Source organism: Urocitellus parryii, chromosome 3 (genome assembly GCF_045843805.1).
Source record: "Urocitellus parryii isolate mUroPar1 chromosome 3, mUroPar1.hap1, whole genome shotgun sequence".
Taxonomy (NCBI): Eukaryota; Metazoa; Chordata; class Mammalia; order Rodentia; family Sciuridae; genus Urocitellus; species Urocitellus parryii.
In genome coordinates, this window is record NC_135533.1 from 207773240 (window position 1) to 207785521 (window position 12282).

The window sequence follows — 12282 nt, forward strand, 5'->3', positions numbered from 1 at the left end:
TAGGCAGCACTAGAAATTTTCAAGTGGAAATGGAAAGATAAGTCAGTAATAAACCACAAGAACTGTCCACCAATCTTCAGTGAGCAAACCCCCTTACACAGGGAGAGCAGTCTTCCATACTTCAGTGATTCCATTTGCAATATGAAAAGCCATATTTTGCGTAGCGATACACTATGCAATGTGCAATGTACAAGTCTATCTCGTCGTGTTTACAGCTCTCTCTGATTCTGAGACCAAATAAATCAACCTATTATTTCTTGTTTATTATCTGTTGCAGCCTTCTCTTGCGGATGGAGATTAAATAATTTGCTTCCCCTGTGACAGTGGAAGATACTGCTCTATAACTGAACACTGATGAAGAGAAGAAAAGCTTCTGCTCAGTCACAAAACAATGAATTCAAAACTCACATTCTTAAATAGAGAAAACACGGACAGTAGGTACAAAGGAATGATGAACTGCAAGAGAAAACTGTGATCCCGGCCTCTCCTCCTGGATAAAACTACGCAAATGACCTTCATTGTCAAGTGTGACATTTTTCTATCAGAAGAGCACACACAACACATGGCAATGTTTTTTTAGTACAAACTAAATCACAAATAATTTTGTGTAATCTGTATCCTGAGAAGACATTATTCTTCAGAAATTCATCTTGTCCCATAAAATAAATGGGAATTTCCACCCTTTCCAATCCATGAATTGAAAACAATTTTGAGGAAGTGTGTCACAGATAAAGGGGAATGCTCTGTGGACGTCAGAGCAGAAAGCTCATGAGGTGACTTACGTATTTCTCTTGTAGAAGTTAAAAATCAAAGAAATGGAAACTCCATAAAGCAAATAGGAGGCAGTTCTAGTTCCACAATCTCAATAAAATATTGTAATTTCTTGCTCTGAGACTTCAAGCCTTGCAATCATCAGTAGTTTTGAAGGTCCAGGATAATGGGAGCTTTTATAGTTTCTCAAAGAGTGTTTTCAGAGCACTCTTGATGTCCTTATTCCTCAGACTGTAGATGAAGGGGTTCAGCATGGGGGTGACCACAGTGTACATCACAGAGGCTGTGGCACTTGAGGGTGAGTTTTGGGTCACAGCAGAACTAAGATACACCCCCAGGAGTGTGCAATAGAATAAGGAGACCACAGAGAGGTGAGATGCACAGGTGGAGAAGGCTTTGTACTTGCCCTGAGCTGATGAGATTGCACGGATGGAGGACACTATTCTGGAGTAAGAGTAAAGGATACCACTGAGGGGGCAACCAGCCAGCAACACAGCTGTAATATACACCACCAGGTCATTAAGGGAAGTGTCAGAACAGGCAAGGTGGACCACCTGATTAGGTTCACAGAAAAAGTGTTGGATTTCCAAGTCTGTGCAGAAAGACAGTCGCAACACCATTAAGCTGTGCAATAAAGAATTGAGGGCACTTGTGACCCAGGACGCCAGTACCAGCAATCCACAGAGCCTGGGGTTCATGATGAGTGTGTAGTGCAGGGGGTGACAGATGGCCACATACCTGTCATAGGCCATCACAGCCAGGAGGAAGTTGTCCAGCCCTGCAAACAACGCAAAAAAATAAATCTGTATGATGCAGCCAAAATAGGTAATGACTTTACTTTGCATCTGAATATTCACCAACATCTTTGGGACAGTAGTAGAAGTGAAGCTGATGTCCACAAAGGACAGGTTGGAGAGGAAGAAGTACATGGGTGTGTGCAGGTGGGAGGCTGAGATGGTGGCCAGGATGATTAGCAGATTCCCCAGCACAGTGACCAGGTACATGGACAGGAAAAGTCCAAAGATGAGGAGCTGCAGTTCTGATTCCTCTGAAAATCCCAGAAGAAAAAATTCGGAAATTCGTGTGTCATTTTGTGGTCCCATGTGCTTTGATTGACACAAGGAAAGAGAAAAATAACATCATTAATTTTTTCTATCTGATTTTCTTTAAAGGGCCACCCCCTCCCTGCACATCTCAGATTAGGAATTCCTGTCCCTCTCCACCTTTTTATCAATGTATCATATACTCTACTGTTTTAATGAACTATTCTTTTATGAACCTATGAGATATAAGTTAGGTCCATCCATGATCCTGGCACTGTCTAGGCAGTGAGCCTTTAAAATAAAAGTACCTACAATCCATTCATGCAGAAAAAATCATGTGTGAGGAAATGAATCAAAACCAGGAGCTAAAGGGTGTTTTGAGAGTTTTCACTATAAAAGAATGATACATATTTGAGCAGATTTTAATTTTATACAATGTATAAAATTATTTAAACATCACATTGCATCCCATAAATACAGACAGTTGTAATGTATCAGTTAAAATATTAAAAAGACATGATGAATTCCACACCTATTTATACATATAAAGTACCAATTTATAAAAATAAAAGGTGAGTGCAGTGACACATGCCTGTAATCCAAGTGGCTCTGGAGGCTGAGACAGGAGGATCACGAGTTCAAAGCCAACAAAAGCAAGGTGCTAAGCAACTCAGTGAGACCCCTTCTCTAAATAAAATACAAAAATAGGACTGGGGTGTGGCTCAGTGGCTGAGTGTACCTGAATTCAATACCTGGTACACCCCCCAAAAAAAACCAATAAATACATGGGGGTAAGGCCAGTGGAGTAAAGTACGGTGAAACGGGGGGAGGGGGATTACAAACTGAAGAGGAACAAATTATATTCCATGAGTATGTGATTATGTCAAAATGAACCCCACTGTTATGTATGGCTGTAAGGCACTAACACAAACATTAAAAATAAAAAGCCTTAAAAATATAAATGCTTCTGTAATTATTACTTCTGTAATAAGTAATAATTGCTATAAAGAAAACATGTTCAGGTAAAAAGAAGGGTGAATGGAGGTGCTATTTTTTATGGGGGCACAGGTAAGTCATTTGAGTAGATTTCTCAGGGCAGAGAGTGAGATCTATGAGACTGTCCTCAGAGATGTGTGCCTGCTTGGAGAAGTGAGCAGTGCAAAGGCCCTGAGGGTGCTGTTATTTCAAAATCGAGCCATGGTGGCAACCAGAACAAACAGGAGGAGATGGAGGAGGGACCAAGTTTGAGAACTGGGAGGAAGGAGGTGGCCTCCTGACATTGCTGAAGGTTGTGATTCTCAAGGTGCAGGGGGTCCTTTGTGCACATGTTGTTCCTTATCTTCTGTTTGAAGCAGCTGTACTGAAGGGTAGTTATATCTGAATAAATGCATGTATGCAGTAAGCACAATCTGATGAGTTCAGACACATGAAACCTTGGTGCCCCTCATGCAATCTACGCCACAGACACATCCATCACCTGCCCAGAGTGTCCTTTTGAGTTTCACTTTCTTCTTTTCTGTGGTAAGAACAATTAGCCTGAGATCTATCCTCATAGCAGGACTTCAAATGTACAGAGTCATTTGTTACTGTCTGGCCCTGTGTTGCACAGCAGGTGAAAATGAATGATCTTATATAAGCCTGACCAGATACCCTCTAAGATCAGCCCACACATTTTTCCTGGTCTTCCCAACACCACACTGCCCATGCATCCATGAGATCAATAGCTTTATAGATCATGTACTTGGAATCATGTGGTATTTTGATTTAAAAGGCATCCTGTGGATCCCTCCTGAAATCTCTCAGTTATTTAAGAATCAGATGTCTGTGTTATAACAGTCACAGTTTGGCCAGACAACAACTGTACAAGAAAAGAAAATTAGAGGCTTACATCCTTAATGAACACAGATGTAAAAATACCCAACAAAATACGAGCAAAATGAACTCATCAGCATGTAGGAAGATTATTCCCAGTTTGGAATAGATGAGCTCAAGGGCCCTGGCTCTGAGGTCTGCTCACTGTATATGAATCTCTATAAAAGTCCGCACCTGCCATGGCCCTCCGTCCTCCTCTTCCTGTGGTATACTCTTGTGGACGTTCTACCATAGATGCACTTATTCCCCTGCACTCTTCCTTTGCCATTATAAGATGCACTCGAGCATAGATCTTACCTGCTTTCCTCACTTATGCATTTTCACAAAGGAAAAAAATTAGAATGCATAAAAAATAAAATTAATGGTTTGTACAATAAAAAGAACGCCAGGTGAATAAATGACTGCAAAACATTTATTTAATGCAAAACTAACTGCATTAAGTAAAATGAAATTAAAGTTTAAAATAAATTCTCAAGGAAGAGACCTAATGTAGCAATAATGTAATTCCATCAGCATGAGTCAACATTACATTGGCAAACACCTGGAAATAAAATAATAATAATAGATACTTCTTTAGGACCATTGGAAGAAATAGAATCTAAAGTTATAATCTCATCCTGTATAAACACAAATTTATTCAGATACGCTTATGACACTAGACACAATTGCAGAACTAAAGAAATTATGTCATCTCTGTGATCAAAATACTCTCAGATCTTCTTTTAGGAGTCTTGCCATTATTGTGAGGTACATCCATTACATGTATTATCTCATTTATTCCTCACCTATAATAATATTTATGCCCACGATACATAAATGGAAACTATAAATATAATGAAGCTTTTATGTGTGAAATGTAAGCTATGAGAAAGATGTGAGTAAGCTTTTGTTGAATGCATAATATATGTTCCACCTGGTGGCAGAAGATAATTGCTGCTCGTCCAAATAGAACCAATCACACCAACCAGAAAGACAGTGATCAGGAAAAACATAGGCAAGAAAATTGCTAAAGGCACAAGAAGTAATTAATAACTACTAATCATGCAGAGGAACTTTCTGTATTTAGAAAGCTAAAGAGGGAATGAGTCTGCAATATGCTTAGCTGATAGATTTCCCCAAAGTTGATATACGTTCATACCCTTTCCCCCAAATATTTGTATTCTTATGTAAAAGAAATGGCAAGCAGCAAACTTAGAGAAAAATCTCCAGTTCTTTCATTGAAAGAATCATTTTAAGAAAACAGATGAAATTAATTTCCTTACAAACAAACATTTTGCATGAACAATTCAGAATTGCAGAGGAAGGAAAGGCCAACAAACTCAAACATATATTCAATTTAAGCAATAAAATAATAATAAAAAAAGATACAAGGTAAAGTTCCTTCTGTTCTTTTGACCTATCAAGTAAAGCTTTTTATGTGAATGTTAAGTATGAAGAGAAGATCCAGGAAATGCAAGTCTCCAGCTGCTGTTGTAAAGTAATATTTGTAAGAAAAACACTAGTCAGATATTTGTAAAGGGTAAGAAAATAGGCACAAATACACTCCATGTTAAAAAAAAATAAAGAAAGAACACCCTCTCTTCACTCTACATCCCCTAACCCTAATGCTAACTCCCTTTTCATGCTCCCTAATAGAAAATCTCCTTGAATGTAATCTGATTTTATGGGAATGCTTTCTGCCTGTCATTCATGAGTCTCACCCCACTGGTCTTCCATGCCCCCCACGTTGTTGTCCACAGGCTTTATGCACCGCAGAGTCTAAAAGACACTTCTCTTGTTAACACAGTGAATGAATTGAAACTAGTCCAGTAAAGAAACATAGAGGTCTCTGAGCTCTGGGCTGAGCTGGCTTGGTTCTCAGGTGACCTCTGGTCCATAGTGTCAGGTTCCATCCTTGCTGACCCTTTCCTGCAGTACCTGTGTCTCAGGATCACCTGGACGGGGTGTCTGGTTCGCAGGACTCTGTGTGGAAGTCTGGATTCCTCCCTGGTTGGTGATGATGGAGACTGAAGCTCTGTCCCCAGACAAGACAGCAGAGAGACTGATGCCCTGGTCCCCTAAACAGACCTCAAACAACAAAAGAAGCCGCATTGTTCTATTCAGCACCTCTCTGAGGGACAGCACCCCAGGCTCTATTTATAGCTCCCCTTCTCTTCTGAGGAAGTGCAGTTCCTCTTGTTAATTCCAACCCCTGAGTAGTACCTGATGTCCCTGTGGGATATTGGTCTGAGCAGAAAGAAAACATTTCCTGCTCATTCTCTATTCCCAAGTGACCAGTTAGAAATCAGGTGAATCTGGTCTTTATTACTCCTTGTCCATGAATTTCCCTTCATGGACAACGTGGGGAATTGGAGAAACACCAGAATTTTTCCAGGGTCAATATGAATATGAATCACTTGGGGATTTGTGTGAATGCAGATTATGATCAGGGAGGGTCAGGGTGGCAGGTCTCCCTGTCCATCTTTCCCTTCTTTTACAGGTTTGAATAAATTGACCAAATTATGCTATGTACACATGTGAACATACCACAGCGAATTTCCCACACTTATGTATTTGTACCAAGCACCAACTAAATTAAACAATAGAGTAATTTTAACTTTTCATTAGGGCAGCCACCCAATTTTTCAGTTATCTACCGTCATTATTTCTTTTTAATTTTTTAATCAAATTGAATCTTACCTATTTAAATTTATATCTTTGGAAGTAATGTTATTTGTGCTTCTTTGGAAATGTTACCTTGAAAGTTTATTTACAAATATTTGTTCTGAGGAAATATAAATGAATTCAGAGTCAAAGATTTCCTTCCATTTTATTTGATTCTCTCTCCTTTCAGTCCTACCCAAGTTACTGAATTTTTCTTCTCAAGCCTAATAGGGTTTCCTTGAAATCCAGTCTATAACTTACCTGTGTTTGCAACTGCAATGTCTAGCACAGTTCTTTAAGAGGCTGTGTAAATCAGGACACTGAGGCCTAATGTTAAGTGGTTTCTAGAGAAGTGTTATAATAGAAGTAGCTGAAGCTCAAATAAAATAGAAAACTTCCTATATAAACTCCTACTTCAGTTATTCTCCCCAAAAAAGAAAAGCTCTGTAACCAGAGGTTGTAATCACAGAAATAAACTCCAAAGTAAGAATTCTTAAGAGTCCCTTAATGTTTTAATGTAAATTTCTTGGTATAGTCATGAAAATGAGCACCTTTTTACATTTATAAGTTAACTATATTTATCATTCTAAATCACAGGTTCATATATTCAAACCATTTTTTAAAGTTTTTTTCTATAAATTCTAGTTTGTTTCAAATAATTTATTTATGTCTAATTTGCTATTTTGGATTTAACTTAATTATAAAAATGGTTACTAAAATGTTGGTTTCTGTAATATGCAATATATTATACATTTCCCCTAGATTTTCATTTGTTTTTTGTTTAACAATATTCGTGAGGTGTGGTGTGACAAGCTGATGCTTGTGTAGGGCTCATAATGACCAAAGCAGGCCTGCTAGGGCAGGTGGGGTCTTGCTTTCAGTGCATTATCTTCACAATGACTTTTCTACAGTTTCTTCCATATTTAAGGCATTTGTTTGCTTTGGCTTCATCAGATAATCCAGGGTAATGTCCCTATGTGGAGTTAGTCTGTTAGAAACTTTCCATGTGGACTTCACTTGGAGATATTTATTAGCTAATCTCTCTCTCTCTCTCTCTCTCTCTCTCTCTCTCTCTCTCTCTCTCTCTCCCTCTCTCTCTCTTTTGCCAGTGATGGTGGTAGACACTGTGGACACCAAGCTGGGTAAGAAAACAGAATCCTGACAATGACAAGAAAAGCCAAGGCTCAGTCACAAAGCTCACTGCTGTGTTAAAGTCCACATCATCAGGAAGGGCAGTTGAGATGGTGATGTCTGCAGGCAGGCGATCCACAAGGGCAAAACGGTGGTCCCAGGATTTCCTCTAGAGGGCTGGGGTCATAGCCCATGGGTAGGGCGCTTGCCCAGCATGCATGAGGCACTGGTTTGATTCTCAGCACCACATATAAATAACAAAAATAAAGGTTCATTGACAACTACATAATATTTTTTAAAAAATTACACAAGAGGCCTTGGTGGTCAAGTGTGATTTCTTTGTGGAAGGAGTACAATGATACATTATGGCTTCTAATGTCAACAAGAAATAAATAACTTGTGATTCATGTCACTTGAGCAGAAATTATTCTCCAGAAATCCATGTTAACACCTGAGATAAATGGGAATTACCATATTTCCAATCCAGTTTTGAAGATAACTTTGAGGAAATACAGAAATGATAGAGGAGATGTCAGAGAGGTTTAGATGCCAGAGACAGCACAAAGCTTAGCAAGGAGAATTAAATAACTTGTAGAGAAGTTGAAATCAAGGAAACAAAACCTCTAGAAAATAAATAGAAGGACCAAGTGGCACTTCTACAAAGTTGGATCAAAATCATTTAATTTCTGGCTTTGAGCTTTCAAGTCCTGCAATCAACAGGAATTTTTAAGATGCAAGAGTTTTTATAGTTTCTCTCTCAAAGAGTGTTTTCAGAGCGCTCTTGATGTCTTTATTCCTCAGACTGTAGATGAAGGGGTTCAGCATGGGGGTGACCACACTGTACATCACTGAGGCTGTTGCACTAGAGTGTGCATTCTGGGTCACAGCAGAACTGAGGTACACTCCTAGGAGTGTGCAATAAAATAAGGAGACCACGGAGAGGTGAGATGCACAGGTGGAGAAGGCTTTGAACCTGCCTTGAGCTGATGAGATTGCACGGATGGAGGACACTATCTTAGCGTAAGAGTAAAGGATACCAGCAAGAGATCCACCACCCAGCAGCCCAGCTACAAAATAGAGCATCATATTATTTAAGAAAGTGTCAGAACAGGCAAGGTGAACCAACTGATTAGGTTCACAGAAAAAGTGGGGGATTTCCATGTCTGTGCAGAAGGACAGTCGCAACACCATTAAGCTCTGTAGTAAAGAATTCAGGGCACTTGTGACCCAGGATGCCAGAACCAGCAACACACAGAACTGGGGCTTCATGATGATCATGTAGTGCAGGGGGTGACAGATGGCCACATACCTGTCATAGGCCATCACGGTCAAAAGGAAGTTGTCCAACCCTACAAGTAATGTGAAAAAATAAATTTGTATGATGCAGCCTTCATACATTATGGCCTTTTTCTGTGCCTGGATGTTCACCAGCATCTTGGGGATGGTGGTGGAGGTGAAGCAGATGTCCACAAAGGACAGGTTGGAGAGGAAGAAGTACATGGGCGTGTGCAGGTGGGAGTCTGAGATGGTGGCCAGGATGATGAGCAGGTTTCCCAGCACAGTGACCAGGTACATGGACAGGAAAAGGCCAAAGATGAGGGGCTGCAGTTCTGGGTCCTCTGAAAATCCCAGAAGAAGGAATTCCAAAATCTGTGTGTCGTTTTGTGGTTCCATGTGCTATAGGTGAACACTAGAAAGAGAAAAATACAACTATTTTTTGGTATCAGATCTTTTTAGAACATCTTCTGTGCCATCTCTGATTAGGAGTTTCTGTTCCTCTCTGCCTTGTCCTCAATATATTGCATATTCTAGAGTTTTCAGGAGCAATTCTTTCATGCTTCTGAGGAATGTAAACTGCTTTAAAATGATGTTCCTGGAACTGTCTAGGCAGTGATACCTTCAATATAAAATCACTTACAATGCAATCCTGAAGAAGAAATATTAATAGGTTAATTAGTTCAAATAACAGAGCTAGAATGAGATTTTTATAATGTTTACACCATAATGAAAGGGTACATGTTTAGAGAAAGAGACTTTTAAACATTATAGAATGTATCCATACATGGAAACAGCTCATGGCATCTCATAAACATGTATGAGTTAAAAACAAAAGCAGCAGTGATCGTTCAACATACACAGTGCAACTTCCCTGGATCAAACATGACAGGTGATAGGGAGAGTAGGTGGAAGGGTGACTTTTTATAGGGGTGCAGGAAATACAGGTAAAGAAGTTGGCACTTGAAGGGTCTTCAAGGAGGAGGGGACCCATGTGTTTGTCTGCAGAAACCTGTGCTTGCCTGCAGGATCCCACCTGGAGGTGTGAACAGAGCCGCAGCCCTGAGGATGGGGCTCGCTGCATACACCCCAGTTCCAAAGGGAGCCATAGAGGCACCCAGGATAGTAAGAGGGAGGTGGAGAGATTGTGTCTGAATGTCGAGGAAGGAGCTGGCCTCCTGGCTGCTTCTGCAGAGGTATTAAGTTTCTCAATAAGCAGAGGGTCTTTGGACCACTCGTTGTCTCTTTTGCTTTGTTTTAAGCAGCTTTGTTGAGGTGCAGTTGATATATGAAGAACTGCACGTGTGCAGTGTGCATGGTTGGATGTATTTAGATATATGCAAACCCTAGTGACCTCATCACACATCCCATGTTTTAGACACAACTACTGATTCCCAGAGTGTCCTTGTGTCACTTCTGGTTTTTATTTCATTTTTCCTGGGCTAAGAGCATTTAACATAAGACTTACCCTAACAATAATTTCATACATGCACAATATCATACAGTTAGTGTTTGACAGTAAGTCACAGAGCAAGCATCTAGAAACCCATCATCATATATAAGTCTAACTTTATAACCATTAAAATAACTCATGTGTCCGTCCTCCACTACCCCATCACCACCATCATATTCCGGCATCCAAAAGTTTGACTATTTTAGTCATTTAAGTGCAATTTTGCATTATTTTGATTTTCTTTTAAAGTTTATTTAAAGCCAACTGTTCTTTTGTTGGTGCTGGGGATTGAACCCAGGGCCTTGTGCATGTGAGGTAAGCACTCTACCAACTGAGCCATAACCTCAGCCCCCATTATTTTGATTTCAAAAGCATCTGGTTAATCCAATTGAATCCCTCCTGAGTTCTCTCTGTGGGTTAGGATCAGTTGTCTGTACTGTGAGAGTCACAATTTGGACAGAGAAGGGCTCTGTAAGGAAAGATCCTTCCAGGTCAATATTCCTGATAAACATAGTTGCCAAAATGCTCCTCAAATTCATAGTAATACCAAATTCAATAGCAGTTAGAAGCATGATTCTCTCCCCCTGCTTCCTTCCTTTACTAAACTTTGTGAGATGTATTTATACTTTTTTTAATGTGTCTTATGTTGAATTCACTGGTATATTCATGTATGTACATAGGAAAGTTTGGGAGAGGGAGGAGGGAAGTGCTCGGAACTGAATTAGAGCAAATTAAATTCCTTGCTTTTGTGCTTATGTCAAAATGTATCCCACTGTTGTATGTAACAGAAATGAATCAATAAGAAATAAAAAAATAAATAGAAATATTATTCCTACTTTTGAACATAAGAGTTCAAGTGCAGCTGCTCTGAGGACTGCTTACTCTGTAGCAATCTATAGAATCCTGCATCTGTCACAACAACCTATCCTCTTCCACATAGGATTTATCCCCAAGGGTGTTATAACATAGGTGCATTTATTTCATTGTTGTCTGCAGCATTTGGTAGTAAAATGTAAAATCCAATTGAGCAGATATCTTACCTGCTTTGTTCACATTTTTGTGTTTTCATGAAGGTGGGCATTTATATAGAAAAATACGTAAGAATTTAAAAGTTTGTACAATAAACAGAAGGATCAGGCTAGTAAAATGCACTTAAAACAACTGCATGAAATAAAATTCAGCAATAACCTAAAATAAATTCTCATCAAAACGATTAAAATAGCCATCATTTGACCACATCAACCTGGATCTCCAAGTCAAGATCTAATTGATAAAGATGTAGAAATAAGATAATAAAAATAGATCTTTTAGGAGCAAGGAAGAAACAATATCTAAGGTTATAATTTCATCTTACATATAAATGAAGTGAAATGTGCTTGTGACACAGAACACAGTGGCAACAGGAAAGAAATTAATAACAGTGATTGAAATATCACCATTGCTCCCTTCATGAGTTCTTACCCTCTGGGTGAGCTGGACTCATTACATGCATGATCTTCCTTATTTCTCACAAGAACCTCAAGAAACCAATTTTTATGTTTTTTTTAGAAAAAGGGAATCCCCCAAATATACTGATATTTGTATGTATAAAGGCATGCTTATTTTAAAAAGATGTAGGCAATCCTTAGTTAAGTGTAAAATAATATGTTCCACAAGACGTTAGGAGATGGTGGTTATTTATAAAAGACAAGCAGTCATAAAAGGCAAAACTTTCATATTAAGGAAAAGCTGATATGAAATCAGAAGGCAACAGGTATACACGGTACTTTACAGATATCAGGATGCAAAAGAACTCTCTGAATTTAAAGGTGACTCGATGACGAGGACTCAAGGTGACTGGCAGATTTGGTCACACAAGATTCATGAAGTCTCACATACCCTTTTTCCAAAACACGTCTTGTACGTGTACAAGAGAACCAGATGGCAAGCAGAAAATTCAGTGGGAAAAAACTTCCAGTACTTCCTTTGAGATTTAAAAGATAAAACAGACCCCATGAAAACATAGAGCTTACATAAACAATTTGGAATCACGAAGAGAAGGAAAAAAACTAACAAATTTCAAAATATATTCAGCATCAACAGTAGAGAAAGAAT

At 39.1% G+C, this 12282-nt stretch overlaps 2 protein-coding genes across 2 annotated transcripts; both read right to left on the bottom strand.

The window, feature by feature from the left end:
• Positions 1-947: 947 nt before the first annotated feature.
• Positions 948-1874, bottom strand: LOC144253542 (olfactory receptor 7A17-like). The gene has a single exon (XM_077795731.1). The coding sequence runs from the start codon at positions 1872-1874 to the stop codon at positions 948-950; it is 927 nt and encodes a 308-aa protein (XP_077651857.1).
• A 6312-nt stretch (positions 1875-8186) lies between these two features.
• LOC144253845 (olfactory receptor 7A10-like) lies at positions 8187-9134 on the bottom strand. The gene has a single exon (XM_077796509.1). It carries the CDS (start codon positions 9132-9134, stop codon positions 8187-8189), a length of 948 nt encoding a protein of 315 aa, XP_077652635.1.
• Positions 9135-12282: the final 3148 nt, after the last annotated feature.